At 36.1% G+C, this 21,985-nt stretch overlaps 1 protein-coding gene across 1 annotated transcript in view; it reads left to right on the top strand.

The window, feature by feature from the left end:
• SCAPER (S-phase cyclin A associated protein in the ER) overlaps positions 1-21,985 on the top strand; it is a 281,456-nt gene that overhangs the window by 129,987 nt on the left and 129,484 nt on the right. Inside the window, exons 6-16 of the mRNA XM_009278834.2 lie at positions 1,541-1,641; positions 3,007-3,123; positions 6,189-6,349; positions 13,704-13,966; positions 14,425-14,649; positions 16,146-16,316; positions 16,803-16,878; positions 17,347-17,464; positions 17,798-17,909; positions 18,388-18,528; positions 21,349-21,504. Of these exons, the coding sequence (XP_009277109.1) occupies positions 1,541-1,641; positions 3,007-3,123; positions 6,189-6,349; positions 13,704-13,966; positions 14,425-14,649; positions 16,146-16,316; positions 16,803-16,878; positions 17,347-17,464; positions 17,798-17,909; positions 18,388-18,528; positions 21,349-21,504 (1,641 nt within the window). The remainder of the gene's footprint in view (positions 1-1,540; positions 1,642-3,006; positions 3,124-6,188; positions 6,350-13,703; positions 13,967-14,424; positions 14,650-16,145; positions 16,317-16,802; positions 16,879-17,346; positions 17,465-17,797; positions 17,910-18,387; positions 18,529-21,348; positions 21,505-21,985) is intronic.

Genomic DNA, 21,985 nt, shown 5'->3' with positions numbered 1-21,985 from the left:
AATGGCAGTATTGTCTGAGTAAAGACTGCAGGATCCCAACTTACCTTTAATTTTTTTACTGTTTCTGTATGTAATCTGACCTTACTATAGTTACTATACTTGTACATTTGACCGAACTGGAAATCAGTAGATACAGTGAATAATTTCTGGAAGTTAAGGATATTTTTATCAGAAACACATCGTTTGGTTCCCTACTGTTCAGCCACTGGCATTTTATCTATGAATTTCTTCCTGATGAAGTCAAGTTAATTTTATATGTCTTTTCATAACAGTTAATCTTATTGGTTAGAGACCACAGAATTTACAAGATTCTAACTTCTTATTCAACATATTGCAAAATCTTGATTAAAACTCCAGCACGCCCACATCATTTCTGACAGTGTATGTTTAATCCTACCCAGAAATTATGGGATGGCCTAGATTGCTCTTAAGGTCCTTCCCAGTTGTGTTATTTTGTGATAATGTGTAAATCTTTTGAGCTATAAGATATGTTCATGAATACAGCTTTCGGTGATTAATTCACATAAAAATGCGTAAATTCTTCGGCAACTCCACATAATTTTTTACCATTTTAAAAATTACTTTTGAACTAATTGGTTTGTAATGGTCAAGAAGTATAATCTGGGTATTGGAATTGTAAGGTGTTGACATGTAATTACTCCATAGACAAGTGTGCAATTAGTGACTTTTTTTCATTTGTTAGTGTGCTAATCGGAGAATAGAATGTAAATGTTGCATCTTGCAGCTTATCGTGTTTATTTCTCAGTAAGTTTATGTCAAACATTATGATTTTATAAAAACAAGTGTAATGCTGCAGTCTTTTGCCTCTCAAAATATCACCATGAGATTCTTTTTGATTGAAAACTGCTTTATTAGTACAATAGTGCTAATCTCACGTGACAATAAAATGTCTGTCATTAATCTGGACAAGTACAGGCAGACATCACTTGAAAGTTCTGCACCCTTGAAAGTCTGTAGGAACAGGATACAGTTTGAACTTCAGAGGCATAAGAACTATTTTTTTCTGATGCAGGGATCCCAGGATTCTCCAGAAGGAATTCCCTCCGTCTGATGCAGTTGCCTTTGTGTAGCTTTGTGTATTTTTACTTCGCAAACAGATTAATCCTGACAATTTTAGTCTCCCACAGGTCTATCAGGTGTTACAGACAGTTTTGCTTATTTGATGAAGTATGTCCTGCATATTTTAAAAGATGATAACTCTGACAAAAAAATCCTGAAACAGTGATACTTATGTATGTTAGGAATTATTTTCTTGCCAAATTTTGCTGTTTTGTCCTTAGACATTGGTGCTTGCACAGATCTTAGAAAACATGCACATTTTTTGACAGGATAAATGTTTTAATGTTTGTGCACATAAAAATCTTAACTGTCTGGGCTTTTTTGTTTTCAGGGTTTTTCTTAGCTTTATTTTTTATGAGAGCTACAGACTAGTAAATCTCCTACTTTCTTTTCACTTCCTTTATTGGGGTGGGGGGATTGTTTTTTAAATACAAAGGTTGATGTAATGCTTGCTTTTCAGGAAGTCCTGATGATGCTTGATAACTATGTAAGGGACTTCAAAGCATTGATTGACTGGATACAGCTACAGGAGAAGCTAGAAAAAGCTGATGCTCAAAGCAGGCAATTAGATTTATGTATTTTTTTTAATCTGTATCCAAATACTGTCTCATAGTAAACTTCATTTTGTAGCAGAGATTCAGCAAAAAGAACCAATTTTAATATCTGCTCTGGGGCATCAAGTAGGAAATTTTCCTTTTGGCCAGAATTGATGAGAGGACATAGAGGGGATTTTATCCTCCCTGGTAGTGTTATCAGTGAACAGCTGTGCTGGAAATGGTAAAGGGTTTGGAAGTATAGTATCAGAAAGGTAGAACTGATTACGTCATTATAATTTGTGCCTAGTGTTGAGTTTGTGCCTTGGTGCCTAAGTTTTAGCTTTGAGAGGTAAATGAGAAGTAAGGTTTTGCTGGTGTAATTTGTGCCTGTAGAAGATGGGAGACCTGTAGTATGTGTGGAGTGATACACTGTAGTTCTTCCATTTTCCTTTCTTAGGTAGTAGGTTCAGTCACTCATCTGCCTAGGTAGAGACAAAAAGTAGACCAAACGTGACAAAGTGGTTGTATTAGTTGATTATAGGTCGTTAATCCTGCCAGCAGTACTGGAACCAGTTAAAAAATAATTTATATAAGTGCTTTTCTGAGTCTGTCTTCATCAGCAGCGGGTTCCACAAGTTTGATTTTGTTTTTAATTGCCAGTTGTAATTTTCATGTAATCAGATAGCTTCAGGAGGAGGAGTTAAAAATAAAAAAGAAAATAGCGTCAGCTTCAATGAGATGCATAATGAAACTGCTACCTGGCTTCCACCTCAAACTATGTCTGTTTGGATGAGAACATTTTATGTTAGTGGCAGTTAACTTAAATCAACCCGTCCAATTGTCCTTGCAAGTACACATTTATCAGTAAATGTTATTGCTGACAAAGTTTGGTATGTCAGTAGTATAGTAGGAGTGGAAGGTGATATATTTGGTTAGTTCTAAAGGTTTTTTTTTATGTACTGGAGATATTTGATACCTATATTAACCAAAGCAGCATTTAAACTGTATTGAATGCTCTGTTACACAGGATAGGAAAACATAGGGTACCTTAAATGGTTGTGGCCTTTTATGTGCATTGTTATTGTCACTAGAACTAGAGGATATTTCCAGTCCTACCCCTGATCCTTTCCTTTTAACTGGTTGGTTTGATGTTTGGTCCCACACTGACATTTAAAATAAGCATGTAGTCTTGAGAGTATGCATTATTTTCGATATGAGTCTGGCTAATACGGTTTGGAGTTGGTATAGAAACAATTGCTAAGATGTATGATTAAATTCAGCAGTATTCATTAATACTTTATACCATTTGTTGGTGCTGTTTTTCCCTTAAGGTGATAGAGGAATAGTTATGTGAATTTTATTTTGAAACTTTTCTTTCCTGAATTTGCAGACCTACTTCATTAGCCTGGGAAGTAAAGAAAATGTCTCCAGGACGCCATGTGATTCCAAGTCCGTCAACAGATAGAATTAGTGTGACATCAAATGCTCGAAGAAGTTTAAATTTCGGGTATGAAACCAGATCATAAGTTTATTAAAGCTAAAATAAGGACTCACTTGAAGCAGAGTTCATGAATAAACTATTTTTCTATAGTAATCAGTATATTGTTTTGCTGTTTATTAAGTCATATATGCAATTATTTGCATTCATGAACGAAAAGCACATGGTCTGTAAAAGAAAATCCTGTCAAGGAGTTAATTTTTTTACTTACTTCGTTACATATTTAATTACTGGTCATTCCAGAGACCTGAAGATAAAATACAATTAGTTTATTTCATGTTATCTGTTTAATACTCTCTTCCCACTACAAAACAAAGGTCAAAATGTCTGTAATTGGCATTTTAAAATTGCCAGTGTATGCAATGTGAATGGCCAGCTGTGTGTGCAAAAGTAAATCCAGGTCAAACAGAGTGAATGTAAAGTGAGATTATTATAATTCTGATGAATAGCAAAACTGATGCTAGTTTAAATATAGAGCATATTATATACTACCATAAAGCATCCTTTACTTGTTAAAAGGGAAATGGCTGTTTGAAAGCAGTTCAACAAAAATGTGCAGAAACACCAGTTTAGAGTGGCACTGTCTGGTGCTGTTTCAGTTCTGGAGAGCACGTATGTGTCCAATTTAAATCTTTCTCAGGGTGGTTTTTTAGTTCATTCCGGTTTGTCAGGATCTAGAGTACATACTATACTGTTTCATAAGGGGCTACAATGTCCTCAGCAGAGATGTAATATTAGAACATTTGGTCAGTACCTCTCAGTATTGAGCTCTCTTAAATTTTGTATATCAAATATTTCTACAAAAAGATTATAAACTGTGTTTGGTGGAAAAATTGCTCCAATGGTGCTAGTCTCTTTGTAGATGTGTGTATTGATACCTACCTGACAACATTTGAGAGGTGTCTGCTTAAATGCATGATGATGGGAAGAAAATACGCACAAGTAGTCAAATGAAAAATTTGAGTTTGGTGGAAATCAATGCTCTTTTATTTTTATTAGAACACAAACAACAGCTCAGCATAACAATGTCTTTCAGCTAAGCCTTTTTTTGTATGTAATTACATGTTGCTAATGTTGCTGGAGCTCTTTTATTTACCATCACAGGGAGATGATTAGCAACCATGTGTGTTAAAGCAGCTAACAACAAGATGAGTTTTCTATCCTTCAGACTTGCAAACTTTTTCTTCTGTCTTAGTCTGCTTGTGTGTCTTGAAGCAAGGCAACACCAGACAACTACAATATTTTGTGTGTGTTTGAGAAAATAGGATAGAAAATCAGGGTTTAGACATACTTGGTACTATGGAAATTTTTGACAGAATGCTAGGAATTATTAGGATAGGAATAGAGGACGGAAGAGAAGGTGGTGGTGTATCACCATAGAAATTCATAGTGAATGACTCATACCTTTCGTCATTTTCATCTCTTCCCAAAAGCAATTTAGAAAAATTAGGAAAAGTACGGAAACTGGAAACAGGAACAATCAGAAGTACCCAACAGTATTGATGCAAAAAGAAGAGAATTTGGAGAAGAGGTAGCAAGAAGGGTATGATAAATAAAATCACTTTTATGTGAAGATGAGTAGGAAAATTTTGTTCATTATTTTTGATGAAAAGGAATTGGGAGTACTAATTGAAATGATCAAACACCAAGCTTAAAATGACAGAAGTATTTTTCAAGACTTAGTATGTAGAATTTGTTATTATGTGACGCTTTGGATGCCAAAAGCATAAATGACTTCAGAAATTAATATCACGAAGATTAAAGTCCATCTTTGGTTATTAAGCACAGAGGTGTGTTTAATAAAGTACAACAACTTTTCAGTGTAAATTGCTGCAACCTGGAGAGTGTGCCAAAGGAAAAGTCGTTCTGTACTGCACGGTTCTGATAATCTCTTGGCTCGGCTGTATGGAACTATCAGAGACAGGGTACGGGGCTTGGCCTCTTTTCCTGGTTTTCTCACATGAAATGGTATTGCATCCCCATAGGATCAATGGGGATTACTAAAAACAAACAAATGAACCAGCCAACCAGCCAGGTTTTTATAATTTATGGAATTATTCCTGATAGGTTTTTTTGATGACTGATTTGATAAAAATAGGAAATAATGAGAAATTGACATCTCACTGGGCTTAAAATAAGTGAACACTCTAGTTATCTGGAGGCTTTCTACACATTTGCTTGAAACTTGCAAGATCTCCGTTTCTTTATCCTTGGTTTGTTTTAGGTAATGAGGCAGCTGGATTTGTTGGACTGTTTTAATCGGTGTTGTAAAGCTTGGAAAAGAAATCAGTTGTATGATTGCAGATAAAATGACTCTTGTTACAGAAGAGAATTGGACGCTTCTTGAACGTGTGCTTCTGGAATGAAAGTTACCATTTTCCAATTTAAAAAATTTTGCTTGCGTTCACTTAAATAAAACTATATAGGGTTTTTGCTCTAAACCTTGTGCAGGAAATGGCAACTTTTCACAAAAGGCAAACCAAAATAATTTAGAAAACACTACAATTCTGTCCATCTAGAAGTTCAAAGTTTAGGCAGTCATTTGGATCTTTCTGAAAGTTAATAGAATGCCCTTCCAGATTTACAATTTATTTTTGCTAAACGGATAATAGAAAATAGATCTATTATTTTATTTACTTAGCCTTGGAACAGAGTACCTTATGGATTTGTGATATCTACATTTACAATTAAACCTGTACTTTTTTGGACTTCTTGCACATATACTTTGTTAGACTCCTTGTATTAGTAATGGTTGCAGCCCATTCTGTACAGTTCACTGGTGCAGTTAGGCAGGACCCAGGAAGATGCAATAGAAGAGCTGTTACATTTGGTTGTATGTTTATTTCTATGACTTGAAAATTTAGTATCAGACAATGTTTCTTGTGGGAGCTGTTTGCCCATCACTACAGTGCTGCGTGTTTCTTCAGCCACTAGATGTTTTTAAAGTTTTGGAACTAGCTCTCGGTCTGAATCAGTGAACACCAAGATTAAGGAGAGAGTGTCCTGATGAAGCTTTCTAACGAACGATTCTGTTATTTGATTAGACACTAAAAAGAGCTATGACTTTCATTTAGGAACCCTGCAGTGACAATTTCTGCAACACGCCTGGCTCCTTCTGGTGTAAGTTGGGCTGATAAGGTGAAAGCCAATCATGGAACTAAAGCTGCCAATCCTGAGCTAGCAACAGCACAAACCTGTCTGCCACCTCCAGTACAGAAGTCATCGCGGAAAAATGGCAAGTCTCTTTAAGTGGCTTAAGTTATTTTCACAAACTGTGTGGTATAAAATTAGTTCAGAGTGTGATGACCTATTTCCAAACCAAAATTAAGTCTAAATTTGCAAAATACAATGTTTAAATTAAGTATCGAGATAAAAGATTAGTGCAGCCTTACATTATCATTGTAATAGTTAAGTTTGGGACAAAGTTGTGTTTTCACGTGTAGGCAACATTCCACTGTATTTTCACTAACTAGAATTTGACCTGTTAAAATACTAGTACATAACACCCCAAGAAACGAAAGGTCTTTGGTCACAAACTGATGATCCAACTGCGATTTGGATGGTTTAACAATATAAAGAATAATACATGTCAGGAATCTGTAAAAGAGCTCAAGATAGTTTTATATGCCCAGGGAGATGATGTTACCAGAACTGCACAGAAGTAACAATTGATGTTTTTTTTTTTTCTTTGAAGACAAGAATGACCACATTCAGTTATGAATTTTCTCTAAAGATTCTCCTTGGAGAATGCTTGATGCTGGAGTCATCATCTTTTCTAGAAAATATTTGTTTAGTTGTAGACATAAAAAACTTTACCTTTTGGTTTATAAAGTTAGTTTCTTTGCACACACTGGAACGCTGAGATTGTCTTCAGAGATGCATTTTTTTCCATTTATTTTTTTCATGTGTGGTCCCAGATGACTTTCTGCAAAATCAGCAGGCAGGATGTAGAAATGGATATTCTAAAATAAATTAAAAAGAAATGTTCATAATTTGGTTTTTTAAAAGAAAAAATACTGTAAGAGAATGTGTTAATTTAACATAGTTGTACGTTCAACCTAGTAGTAGATGATGTCATGTGTAGTGGTTTGGAGACTTGTGGTATATTATGGAACTAAAATACCTTGTCCAAGTGTCTTGCAGTTTAACATAAGTGAGTTCAGTAGCGTGCGGATTCTTATGCTTAGAAAAGAACAATTAAAACCATACTCTAAAAATGGTTGTTTGAATGGGAATTGATTGATACTGTTTGCATGAGGGAGTATCTTGCTGTATATGTTTGCAGTGAGCTCGTTAGAGAACAGTAGCAGTTTGGCTGAGTTTTCAACACTGTAACTGGAGGTGAAATTCCACTTTTAATTTTTGCCAGCAGTTGAAGCTATTCATAACAAAACCTTTTTCTGATGATTATCGCTCATATTAAATTAACAGACTCCAAGCTGTTGTTAAAATACCTTTATTAGGAATTCTTGTGCTTATGGAGAATTCTATTAGCTACACGGAATAAAACTGATCTGCACTTCCTTATGTTAGTTTTAGGCATTTAAAGGGCTTCTTCAGAATCAGTGTTGTGCTGTGTTTTATTGGCCGTTACCTGCAGCTGATGAGCTCCAAAAAGAGCGAAACCACTTAGGTCCTGTAGTACTGGCCTGTAAGTGTTCAGTAATTTTCAAAATCAAATGTGCTATACGATTCAGACTTGAAACATTTCATGTTAAGAAATAAGTCATTCCTTCTAGAGGCTTTGTTTATTCTTAAGAATCTCTTATCTCTGACATTCAACACTGGAGAGTTTCAGTGATTTTCTCATGGCTGAATTGTAATGTATCTAACAAATCAAATTCTCTTTAGGAGCACGTTATCCTTTGTACGGAGGCTAGAATCACTTTGGTAAAATCAAATTAACCTCACTGCTTGGAGCACAAGAGGATCTGTGACGTTTATGCAAAGGGAGTCACTAAGGCTCTTCACATGCATTATTGAAGCAGATACGCTCTGCCTGTCCACCAGCTAATGCACTCACAGCTGCTAGGGGCATTCAGGCCTTGTGGGAAGGAGGATTCCTCCTGCCACCTTGTAATGCTCTCTTGCCCACCCTAAAGCCCAGCTGGGGCCTACAGTGGCAAGATTTCCCTAAAACACTTTTTCTCCGGTGATTTCCAACAGTGTTATCACTAGGTCTCACAATGGTTTTGTGAAGTGGACAAGTGGTATGATTACTGTATCTGTTTCATGGTTGATGGAATTTCCAAATGTAACTAAATAAGTCCTTAGGGAGAGAGAAAACACATTATTTTTCCAGGTATTCCTTTAAATTATTTTTGTTCTGGATGCATAATTAAATGAGGTTAAATCATCTTATCTCATTTCCCTCATTAAACTCACTGTTTCCTCTATTTTCATGAATTTAAAAAAATAATAATTTTGTATTTCATGCTTGAGTATTTTCTAGAATATGAAATATAGTCTAGTCTTACTGTCTGACCAGTTAATGCAAGAGAAAAGATTGGGTTAGTAACAGTAGTACACAGAGGCAATAGCCTAGCATGAAATTAATTCCCAGGTGCTCGTGGGTGAGAGGTGAGATAGGTGCTAGAAGTTTAGAGTGTGTATTAAGACTGGAAGTAGGTGCTTGCAATTAGAGTAGTTGTTTATTGTTTGTACATAACTTAGGAGAAAGGGCAGTCAAGAACATGGAAACTTCTCAGAAATATCGAATGGTTTTTTTCTGTTGCCACACTTGAAATCTAGTTTTATTAATTATTATCTTTCCTGTATCGATTGCTCATGTCCATAGTTGTGAATAGATGTTCTTCGTAATGTAGCTAAGACCTGACTTTGCAGGACATAACAGTCCTCTAAAGTAACTGTCCTGGTTTGGGCTCAGACATGCTGGCACCTGATCTTGTGGAAGCATGCGTAACTTCTGCATGCTGAGAACAAATTGCAGGAATGTCATCACAGACAGCAAAGGACAGTTTATTCCTGACTGGATTCACAAATTCTTAAGCAGTTTCTGTTGAAAATTTTACATTCATTTTCTTTTTTCATATTCCCCCCCCCCCATATTTCGAAGTGACCATTAAAAGCAGTCTGACAATTAACATCTCTAGGGTCTTGCTGATTAACTCACCATCTCTTGTTATGGTTTGTAAATTTACCATTTCTTGTACCACTACATTTTCTCTGTTTTTTTAGATTTATTTTATTGTTCTCGTTTTCATGTCTTCTGCCCTGTAACTGTGGTTCGGCTGAGTTCGTGTTTCTAGATTTGCTTCCAGATTCTTAAGTAATCATAGTTTTCCAAAGTGCCTCTCAGATACAGAAATACTACTTTAGATTTAAAAAAAAAAATTGGGGCTGAAGTTTAGTAATGAGTGGGGAAGGTCAAATAGGCTTTGGTAGTATATTACTTGCAAGTAAATTTTTAAGAAGGGGCACGCATCTCCTGAGGTAGAACTCCTAAGAGTTTCGCACATACTTGCCTAGATTTATTTTATTGATGTTGCCAGTAAGGCTGCTTGGCCAGTTCTTCCAGATGGAGTAACTTCGAAAGAGTAGGGCCCTGGTGGCTATGGGGGCCTCAAGATAACAGATGGCTTGTCACTTCCATGTAATACAAGAGCAAGCAGGGACAGGGAAGTTCAAATGAAACTAGAGAATGATCAAGGTAGTCAAATGAATTATTCATTAACAAAACTCTGGGAGTAATCAAACCCAGCATGTGATACTTAGCCCAGTAGCCATCTCCGCATGCTATATGAAAAGAATTCCAGACTTAGGGAAAAAAGTGAAGGGAGGAGGGGTGATGCTGTACTGAGTATTAATTTTGCTTCAGATTAGGAGCTGTGTGATCTAATGTCAATAAATGTATTAGCTTTGCAAACTTTTTGTTAAAAACGTGCCTGGAAATGACTGAATACTAAACTGATAAGTGAATTAAAATGAAAAAGTAAATTCTTGAGCACAGCTGGTTGTCAGATGGCATAAAACTGTTAACTGATTCCAAATATTTCAACAGTCTGAATGTGTGCTTGCATTAAAAATTGTCTTGTATTTAAAGAATTCACCAAACAACATTCTTTCAAACACAAAACGTATTTCTGTGCTGTTAAAATAATTGGATAAGTCTTGAGTAATAATTATGAATCTGACAGTGAACAAATACAAATTAAAAATTGAACATGTATGGCTTTTACTAAAAGATTCATTCTTATTGTAGTAAGTGTGATTATGGCTTTGCCATGCTCTGAATAATTTTATTCTAATTTTATTCTGATTAATTGTGTCATTTTAGAGTACTAAGAAATATGCCACGAAACAAGGAATCAACTAGGCAAGGCAGGCAAGAACTTTTTTTTTGGTAGAAGTAACTTCAGTAGATATTAGCAAAGATATTAGTAAAAGATATTAGAAGATATTAGTACAATTATTTATATATATATAATAGATTTCATTATCTAGATGTTAGTAAAACTATCTTTAGGTAGTAGATACTACTAAAGGGTGTTTCCTGATCTTTTTTTAATGTAGAAAAGATGCCTTATGTAAGAGCTGACTTCAATTTTCGGAACAAGTAGAAGTGAAATCTTGCAACAATCGTTTTGCAAATGACAAGCAAAAGGAATCGCAATCCAAAAGTATGCTGCAGTGAAGTGATGGAGGTTTTTTGGTTAATTTCAGCAGTCTTCTCAACAGTCTCTTTGTTGCCTGTATATTACTTGCCAGGGAAATTTCTTGGCCAAATTTTATCATAAGCTATATACAGCAAAATCTTTGTGGTCCTACCAATTACAAAAGTCAGTGGGGTAGGAGCAGCTGTGATATACAAGGGGCCTAAGCAGTCCTTCTTGTCCCACCTAATGCAGGGTCATATTCTACACAGGCTGTGTGCCTGGAGCTTTCTGCAGTAAATCTGTTTGTGATTCTTGTGGAATTAAAACCCTGTTCCCTGGAGTATTGCTGGAGATAAGATTGTCTCTGAGAGGGTAATAACATGTTTAGATCACTTGGTCCTGTAGCTAATAATATTTTTTCCATATAAAGATGAAGAAATGAAAATAAAGCCAAAGTCGCTTATAGGGGTCAAACGGAAAGTCTGTGGTAAAGCAAAAAAAAAATCCGTATCTTTTTGACTGCCATTCCCCTCTCTAATCAGTGGTGCATACTGAAGCATGTGCAAGTGCACATAGGGGGAATGAACATAGAAGGGCTTTTTGCAGAGGTCTCTGGTTACCGTCAGTAATCTGAAGAGATCAGCTATAGTCATTCACACAAAGTTTTGGAATTTTGTTTACTTTAAAATATACAGTGAATTTTCTAGAGTAAAACAGTTTCAACAGTAAAATATCAAATTGAATTATCTTTTTGCATTTGTCATATTATCAGTATTGTTAAGGTTTGTGAACAATTATATAGTTATGTAAAAACAGCTATTGCATGAGCTGCTCAGCTGAGATAAATTTCAGTACAGTCCTGTTAACTTCGCTGGTAACTCATGATTTACACCAGCCATTGGTCTAGGCTGCTGTGTTTCATCCGGAGATGTTAAAAGGACCCCGTAGTTACATGAGCACTTAATGTTTGTAAAATGCTAGATGCCAAGGGTAGCCAAGTATGAAAGTGGCATTAGTTCTGGTTTAGGCTAATTTGCAGTATACTGGTTACTGCTGATGTTGAACATCAGTTCAAGTCCACCTAAAGGTAGTTTAGTCCAGTAGGTACAACAGTTTTATCTTTTACCTAAAATAATCTTCACTTTTATTGACAGTCCTATGACTGTGCCACTGCAGTGCTTTGTAGTATAGCACTTCTAGTGAAAGTGTTGGTGCCAGAATTTCTGTACTTGCTTTAGAGTTGCCAGAAACACATGCCCTGGAGGGAAATTTAAAAAGACTCAAGGATTTTTGACCATGAAAATTAATGTTAAGACAGGACCTTTTTATGTACTGTAAATTTCTTTAAAATAAACATACATGTTCTGAAAGGAAGAAAAAGTATTTTGTTCGCTCATCTCCCTATGGGTGTGTTGACCTGCATATAGATGTTATTGGCAGTCCGTAAAGACGGTTCACTTCTTGTAACCTCTTGTAACTCCTTGTAGATCATGTGTTCCTACTGAAAGCAGGTGGTACTTTTAGAGAGCATAACACTTGTATCTTACATTTTTTTAAACCACTTTGTATTTTGCTTTTAAAAATCGGATCTCTAGAACTGTGAGTTTTAAGTCAGTCTTTAAGTTGGTAATGTGCAGTTCATCATAATATACAAATCATTCAGTTTTCTCACGACTCTTGGGTGTTTCAAATTACATTTTTTGACAACCAAGTGGACTCATATTTATGTTAAACTTTAATGTTTGAGCTCTGATCTTTATGCCTGAGGTACAGGACCATCTTTGTTAGTAAAAGCTTTAGAAATACCCAGAGAATGAATTTTGTTATACGAGTTCTATTCTAGATTTTTTTTTTCCCCTCTGTAAAGCAGGCGCTTTAGTGTCGGTTTTTTGAGTCTGTATTCCTCCAGGTAAAGGTAATCTCCCACACCCTTCTCTTCCTTTTATGTGAATGATCCTAAAAATAGCTTATGCCAAAGGTGCATTGGAAAGTATCATGCATGGTTCTTGAGTTTTTTGCAACAACTTTTGTTCAACAAATAGACACATGTGAACTCACACTTGCGAGTTACACCATCAGGTCTCAAAAGAATCACTTAGTTGTTTCAAGACGTATGGGAAATTATGTGCTGGTATTAATTGCTGGCCACAAAAATCTTATATATGGAGAAGGGGATTCACCTTGATATTCTAGAAATCTGATCACACTTAAGACCTGATACTTCTGACAGACAAATGTAACTTTGAAGGCTTTTCAGGTATGTACCAAGATTAGATATCAGAAATGTTGATTGGCAAGTTGTATTTAACAGCTATTTAGTCATCAAAGTAAATCGAAGTAAACTACTCTTCTGTTTTCTCCTTCAGTTTGCAGTCCCACTGTAGCAATATTTTGCTATTTCCTGGAATCCAGGAAAAGAAATTTTCTGAAAGCTGACACTGATTAGTGTATTTTTATTACCGGCATGAAACAAATGGAAAAAGTAAAGAAAACATTTCTGGAAGAATAGTAAGCCACATTCTGGAGACTACTTTCCACACTAAGACGTGCAGTTACGTCTGAACTTGCAGAGATTTGCACTTTCACAAAAGGCCTCTAGTGTTACTGTTGCTACAAAGAACAAGAGTGTGGTTGCTTTATTGTGCTTTACCATCTCGTGAACAAGCAACACAGGCATGAAAAGCTTAAGTACATGTTGCCGTTTTCTCCATGGTTTTGTGTATGAGTAGCTTAGCTTCTTGAAATAACAGAACTGGTCCCATGAATAGAGTTGTTCAGTGTTTGTGAAACTGATAGCACTCCTTGAAGTAAAAAGCTTTGCTAAAGAATATGTCATTGATTTTTCGGTATTGATTTTTAAAGAGAACATTTCTATCACACAACTTGTGTGATACTGTAATAAAATAGTTGTTTATAATACTTCTATTTATAAGTCTCCCTTTCTTAGAACGGGGTGTTTTATTTTTTATGTAGATCGAAAGGATGCAGAGGGCTGGGAAACAGTTCAGCGTGGAAGGCCTGTTCGATCTCGATCCACAGCTTTGGCAACAAAAACTCCTGTAGCTGCAGAATCACTAAAGTCCAAAGGTGACAGTGACAAAGAAAATGTCATTTCACCACCGTCAGAGAATAAGCGTGGGAGTTCGCTTACTGACAGCGGTGCATCCAAAAGCACAGAGCTTGTACAGAAAGATCCTTTACATCAGTCTGAAGGTCCTCTTACTGAAAGGACTCAGGTCAGTACAATTTTGAACCATTTTCTAACCTTTAATCTTGCAACTTTTTCTTTAGAGCCTTTTCTAAAGGTAGTGTTGTCTAGAGCTTTTATTTGCTAACCAGACTGGAAAAGGATTTAAAAATAATGGCTATTTCAGTTACATTTATGGAAACACATTAAGATGTTGGCACAAATAGGCAAGTTAAAAATCATGAGATGAACCATATATTTACAGTGCTGTGGACAGGTTTCCCATGTTTTCCAAAAGCTCAGCATTAGGCAACATCTCACACATAGAAGATTTCCGGTAGAAAGATCCAACTTTCACAAGGTTATGAGCAACTGAAAAATATACGTGGAGTTATTTGTGTCACTCACTGTAAAGTTGCCAAATATTTTGTTAAAATCCTTTTGACTCTAGTGACTTTAAAAATTGGTATGTTACATTTTGTTGATTTTGCAAATGCCTCTTGTTAGTTCACAGCACACGCCTCGGAAGACTGCAGGAGCACTGGCACACCACTGCAAGAAGATTCCTTACAAACAATTTCTGAGATGCCTCCAGTTCTCACAAATACTGACTGTACTTCAAAAACCCTGCAGATTAATGACGCTTCCTCCCTGATCGTTGATACTATAGACCGGCATCAAACAGAAAAAGCTAAAACTGAAACTGAAATGGATCCCTCAGATATTTCAAATGTGAGTGCTGCCAGATTGGTAAGAAATCTTACAAGATTTCTGAGTAAATAATAAATATAAGCCTTAATTTTCTCATTCTGTGTTGCACAGTGTTTATTGTTAGCCTGCTGTAGAAATTGTAGAAAAGTCTATTAACTTTCCTATTAACTATTCTGCTTAACTGTAGAAAAAATAATTTGTTGCACAGATACTTTTCATGATAGGCTTTAATTCCAGTAGTTTCTGAACTTAAACTAGAAAGATATAAATGCCTTATTTGGAATAGAGATCTGTGCTCTCATTACTTTTTTTACATACATTTTTGCCATAATTTTTAATGTCCTTCTACTATCAATCATTTTAAGTCAGACTCATTAAATTCTTACTCTAGTTTTGCTAATTATTCAAACTGGAAACACATGGGATATCAGAATTCTGTTGGAAACAAATGTAGACCTCTGCCTTTTTAAGACTAGCTGAACGGCTCTCTTGGGTCTTCCTATACAACTAGCAATTTGGACGAATGCCATTCTTAAGCAACAAGTGTGAAGTCAGTATTCTGTTTTTATGTGGCTTCCCAAAAAGAATGTCCTTTCTTGTCTGTAGAATTCTGCAGGTTTCAAGGTGTGTCTGCTTTACTGGGATTCTCTGAGTTGAGAATTGCAGTAATGCTACGTAAAATCCAGGTTATACTTTCAGGTTATGTTTTGTTCTGTTTTTTCCAGAAACTAGATTAAAATTCTATATACAAAGTTTTCCTGTAAATTGCTTTCCCTTTAACATCTTTTACAAACTGGATTCCTGCTAGGTAATTTCCATTAGGTGGGATCTGCGTCTCTTGTGAGCGTTTTACCACTCCTGATTAGATGGCTTTGAACACCGATTTGTGTTTTGGGGCACATTGTTTGGTAGCCGGAGTGGAAATGAACTAGTTAATACTGGACATTAGAGAAGGAGAAGACAGTCAGCATATTCAGGCTTATATTCTTGCCTAACTATCTTGTCATTCATGTTGAAAAACAAGTATAGCCTGAGATTCCATTGTATTAACTACGGTAAAGTTTCCAGATACAGTTCATCTGCAGATCCATTTTCATCTTTAAATAATACTTTGGAGCATGATTCCATTTCTGGAGATAACAGCAGGGCATGCCATTAATGTTTCAGAGTATGTGTTGCTTAGTCCCTAAGACTAGGTATTTAAAAGAATAATTAGAAAAGAACTTTATTGCTTTTAATTACACTGTTTATGTAATACGTTTTGGAATGATAATTAATTTCATAAGTTTTCACGTAGGTATTAAATGAGTTAGTAGTTGCTAACAGTTTTAGTGGGGTTTATATTTCGGTTACCTTCACAAAATTTAGCAGTAAGGAACTACAGGTAATTAGAATTTGAACAAAAAGTCATATAGTTCATATTAGCTATATGGAAACCACTTTTTCGTGCCTGCTTCTGATTTTGGTTTTTTTTTTTTTTTTTTTTTTTTTTCTTCCTGGTTTCATGTTTCCTACAGTCTATGGCAGAAGTCCTTGCTAAGAAAGAAGAGTTAGCAGATCGCCTGGAAAAGGCAAATGAAGAAGCCATTGCTAGTGCTATTGCAGAAGAAGAGCAATTAACTAGAGAGATTGAAGCAGAGGAAAACAATGACATTAATATCGAGACTGACAATGATAGCGATTTCTCTGTGAGTGTTCCATTTATTTTAAGGTGCTCAACTTCAATCTGTCTTTGATGTCAGCGGAGTATGAATATAGAATTTGTTAGTGTTCATTTTTGCATTAATGTAACCTGTTTTACATGCAAATAAATAGTGTCATGTAGTAATTATACTGTACTGTACTCTCTAAGGTATAGTTAGTCTTACTAAACTCAGCAGCACAGTGCTGCTGAGTTGTACAAAGTCCTCTGATATTGCAGTAATTGTCCTGCTGCCTACTTCTGTGTGTGAAACTGGGAGAGCTGGGACTTACTTTCATTGCTACCACACAGGAGCTACTCTAGGTGAAGCAGAAGTCTCCTTTTCTACTATCAGGAACAGCATCTGTCTTTGAGATGGCTAATTCAATTTGGAAACATTGCTGAGTATCGCTGAGTTGGTGCTTTTTAATGTGTGTGTACACCTGCCTGTTAAGGTTTATGTTTTTACTGTCTGGATCATATTAAATTTCAGGCTAGTATGGGCAACGGAAGCATATCTTTCTGTGGTATGTCTATGGACTGGAATGATGTCCTGGCAGATTATGAAGGTAAATTTTCATATATTACTGTGCTTACATTGAAATGACAGCAAAATTTAGAAAAATGCCCATTTTACTCATAGTAAGTAACTTTACAGTTAAGGTTTTGGAAGATCCCCCTAACATCTAAATATTATTCCAAGTTTTGTTATTTTTTACATTATTTCCTTAGGATGGACTTGTATGTTCAAACCCTCTCTGTGTGTCTTTGTTCTTCAGCTCTCTTCCCCCATCTCTCTATTAGAATTTTAAAATTTGTTATCCAGTTTTATCTTAACATTTGGATAAAAGCATAATAAAATCATTAAGCATTGAAAATGCACAGGGATTAGAGATGCTTCAGTCTGTGTTTGCACCTTACTTAGGCTCAAGAGAACCCATTTGAGAGAGAACTTAGAGGAACTAAGCCTCATTAATTGCACTTCTCCCAGAAAAGTGTGATTAAATTATCTAAGTCTTTGTTTTCTTTATGTACAGCTCGTGAATCATGGCGCCAGAGTAATTCTTGGGGAGACAGAGTGGAAGAAGAGCCTGCACGTCCACCTGGACATGGAATACACATGCATGAGAAACTGTCGTCACCATCACGCAAAAGGTTTTAGAGTTGTTACCTGTCTTGATTAGCCAGTGAAAACAAGCAACCAAACTCATGGCTGCGTGAAACTGTTCATGAATCTACTTTCTTTAAGTCCGTGGGTGGAAAGTGTTATAGAAATCAGTATATTATTTTCATAATGAACTAGACTTGTGCTACATTGTCCAGTAAATAAAGATTTGAAGACTATAAGAACAGTATTTACATTAAGGGGAAATAATTGCCCTCAGGTGGCCCGTTTGTTTTCTTACTGAAAATGACATAGAAATGTTTGCAACACTGTCAGTTGATGTTGTGTCACTTGCTTTTGCTCTGCTTTGTTTTTTTTAAAAGAACAATAGCAGAATCCAAAAAGAAACATGAAGAGAAACAAATGAAAGCTCAACAGCTGAGAGAAAAGTTACGTGAAGAAAAGACACTGAAGCTTCAAAAATTAATGGAGAGGGTAAGCTTTCTGTGATACAAAGGAGCCGGTCTGCTGCCTTTCAGAAAAGATTTTTTTTTTTCCATGTAGTCTAGAAATGTTGGAGATTAAAGCTAGCGGTGAAATGAAATTTTCCTTTGAGTCTGAGTTCACATAGTTTTCACAGATGACTTGTGCGTGACAGATGTTAAAGAAAGCATTATTTCAAATCATGAACTCCTGTGAGAGTGTTGCTGACATACTATACTGACTCAGATTCAGGGAAGGCATGATAAAAGGAGAAATGTGTTGCATGTATCCAACATAAATGCTAAAACTCGCCAAACCGAAGCAGTTAGCAAATCAGTGTACTTTGGGTTAAACTTAATGCAGGCTTTGTGTAGGGCATCAAAATGTTTTATTACTGTAAATAAAGCTTAAAATATTAGAAAAGTCTGAGGAAAATTCAGGCCCTACTTTCAGTTGCTGTGTTAGTAATGAATTTACTCATTATACATAGGAGAAAGATGTACGGAAATGGAAAGAAGAATTATTAGATCAAAGACGCAGGATGATGGAGGAAAAATTACTCCATGCAGAATTTAAACGTGAAGTGCAGCTACAAGCAATTGTGAAAAAAGCACAAGAGGAAGAAGCTAAGGTAAGTTATTTTGTTTTAAAGGGGAACTATTTAATAGTTATGCTTTTATATGTTTTGTACCTCAGAGTGCTCATGAGTAGGTTGTGAAGGATGGTGTAAGTTAGATATGAACATGTGTGAACCGTGAAGCGGATACATGCCAATCTCTAAAACAGACAATTTTTCTCCAATATGAGTTTAAAATTAATTAGCTGTTATTAGACATCATGGTGGGTTGGACTGGAAGAAAAGATGGGTTGACATAAAGAGCTGATAGTAGTCTTGCCGCTTTTGTTCCTCGCAGAGAGTATGGCAGCATTTTTGGTGATAACTAGTCCTCCTGGAAGGAGTAAAAGATCTGATTATCAATTCTCTGCTTTCCAGCATGTAGGATGAGAACTGGGGAGGGCTCATTGCTCTTATCCTTTGTTAAACATCCATTCTAGACCCAGCATTCTGTGTCCTTAAACAATAGTTCTGTTGCTGTGTTTTGTAGCACTAATATTGTTAAACAGTTGGAAATAAATAGAAACCTACAGGTTAGCACATGGCAATTATTCTAAAATAAATATTTTGTTTAGTGCTGTTCTGACTTTAATACGTAATTTTGTAAGACGAGCACTAGATTAATGCTTTTTGGTTTACCTTATTCATATTACTTTGATAAACGTTGTCATGGTTTAACCCCAGCGAGCACCTAAGCACCACAGAGCTGCTCACTCACTCCCCTCCCTGGCCCTGGTGGGATGGGGGAGAGAATCAGAAGTGTAAAAGTGAGAAAACTCGTGGGTTGAGATAAAAACAGTTCAATAATTGAAAATAAATAAATAATAAAAAATAAATTGTAAGGAAAAGGAAAATAACAGAGAGAAATAATACCCAAGAAAGACAAGTGATGCAAATGAAAACAATTGCTCACCACCAACTGACCGATGCCCAGCCAGTCCCCGAGCAGCGCTGCCCCCGCCAACCTCCCCCTCTAGTTTTATTGCTGAGCATGATGTCACATGGTGTGGAATCTCCCTTGGGTCAGTTGGGGTCAGCTGTCCCGGCCGTGTCCCCTCCCAGCTTCTCATGCCCCCCCAGCCTGTTCGCTGGTGGGGTGGGGTGAGAGGCAGAAAAGGCCTTGACCCTGTGTCAGCACTGCTCAGCAGCAACAAAAACATCCCTGTGTTATCAACACTGTTTCCAGCACAAATCCAAAACACAGCCCCGTACTAGCTCCGGGGAAGAAAATTAACGCTATCCCAGCCAAAACCAGCACAACATAAATGAAATAGTTTAAAGACTGTTTTTTCCCAAGTAAAGATACATGTGTCTCCTTAAAACTAAAATGTTACATTATATAATGAGCATGTGTCCCAGCTGTGATTGATGCAGCTGTTTATCTGTATTGTTTAAGATAAGCACAACAAAACTGATTTAGCTTTTTTACTTATTCGCTGTTTCTGTCTCTTCGTTTAAAATGATTTCTAGATCAGTCTAACATACCTTCATTATTATTTCATTACACTGGTGTGACTTCTATAATCATATTAACTAAATCACACTTGCCATAATTCCCCAGCTAAGCAGATGTTTCCAGTATCGTGTGTGTTTAAATGTGTAAGATCTGCTGCCTCTTGAGATTCTTGTGTTCTGGAAATAAAGGTTAATTGGGCCAGAAGGCTTCAGAGGAATAGCTGATGAGTAGTATAGCTGAAGACCATGGTAACTGTTGCTGCCCAATTGGTTGTCTAAATTCCCAGTACTTACTTGTTTATTGAACTGTGAAATCCATTCTGTAAATGGATTCTAGTCAGTAAACAAAGCAACAAAAATATCCCAGCACCCTTTACGTGATCTGTTGTCTGTCCATGTATCTTCTCTTCGGTCATTTCTTTTGTGGATTCAGAGCAAGCATGAACTTTGAGTTCAGCAAAACAATTTCTATTTCAGTCATAGGTTTGAGTCTGGTTTATAGCTGATAAATTTTTATGATTTTCCTCAATAACTTTGGTTCTAAAATTTTTATTTTATTAAATCAAAGTTTAAGTTAAGTAAGAGTTTGATTTTTCCCATCCATATAAATTTCTAAAGCATTTGCATTAAAAGCCAAAAGTTGAAAAGAATTTTGTTCAGCAACCTTGTAGCGATCACAAAATATTACCTTCATGAACTTAAGTAGTAGAAAAGCATATTCTTTGATATTTTTAGTATACACATTAAAGTACTTTTAAGTTAACCTTTTCATGTTATTTTTTTATTCTTGTGTATTGCACTGTCCTGTGGTTGAAAAAAATAATATGTATGTTTGTGAAACAGGCTAGACTGATAAGAAATATTAAGACAATGAGCTTGTTCATTTTTTTCTTCTTCATAGTATGTATAGTTTCACCCTTTTATTCAGTAAGTACCCATATATTTAAGGTTAGATCAAAAGACTTTTTGGATTCTGCTAACTCTTACGTATTGTAGTGACTTATCCAGCTGGGCCTTAGCATTCCACATTTTGCGAATGAGAGAATAGACTAATGAAGTCTCATTGCTGAGAAGACTGGGAAGATTTTCCTGGTATTTAGCCAAAGTTTCTTGTTTTTCTGATACAATTCAATTTCTCTCTTTTATATTCCATGGGTTATCCTGTTTAAGAAAAAAACGAAAAGCCAAACCCCAACACAAACGAAAAACCCAACAAAAACCCAAAACCTTATTCTCAGCTTGGTAGTTTTCCAACCCATTCTGGAGAAATGTTCCGCCAGTTTAATTATCAAATGGATAATTAACAACTGGATGGAATTCAATAAGAATGAAACATTTCAACTTCTCAGATCTTTTCTTACACTTTCTGATTATTTGCAGGTAAATGAAATTGCATTTATAAACACCTTAGAAGCTCAGAACAAACGTCACGATGTGTTGAATAAACTAAAAGAATATGAACAACGCTTAAATGAATTACAAGAAGAGCGTCAACGAAGACAAGAGGAAAAACAAGCACGTGATGAAGCAGTTCAGGTATAATATATCTGCAGTTGCAGAGGGACAATGAAATACATATTTGTTTTTCATTTTGGCTATGCAGTCTTTGCTTTCTATCTTACCTTCTTTGTTCAACTTCAGAAGAGTATACTCATATGTTTCTCCTTTATAATGTTTCAGCAGTAAGAGGGAGAAAGGTGTGTCTTAAAGTTGCTTTAGCAGAGGTATTATAGAAGCTGGGTAGATGATTGTTATGGTTTAACCACAGCCAGCAACTAAGCACCACCCAGCCACTCACTCGCTCCCCCCTGGGTGGAATAGGGGAGAGAATCAGAAGAGTAAAAGTGAGAACTCGTGGGTTGAGATAAAGACAGTTTAATAGGTAAAGCAAAAGCCGCGCATGCAAGCGAAGCAAAACAAGGAATTTATCCACCACTTCCCATGGGCAGGCAGGTGTTCAGCCATCGCCAGGAAAGCCGGGCTCCATCACACGTAACGGTGACTTGGGAAGACAAAC

The sequence above is a fragment of the Aptenodytes forsteri genome, unplaced genomic scaffold, assembly GCF_000699145.1.
Source record: "Aptenodytes forsteri isolate BGI_AS27 unplaced genomic scaffold, ASM69914v1 Scaffold258, whole genome shotgun sequence".
NCBI lineage: Eukaryota > Metazoa > Chordata > Aves > Sphenisciformes > Spheniscidae > Aptenodytes > Aptenodytes forsteri.
Note: the sequence above shows the minus strand (reverse complement) of the source record. Positions and strands in the feature narration are given on the sequence as shown.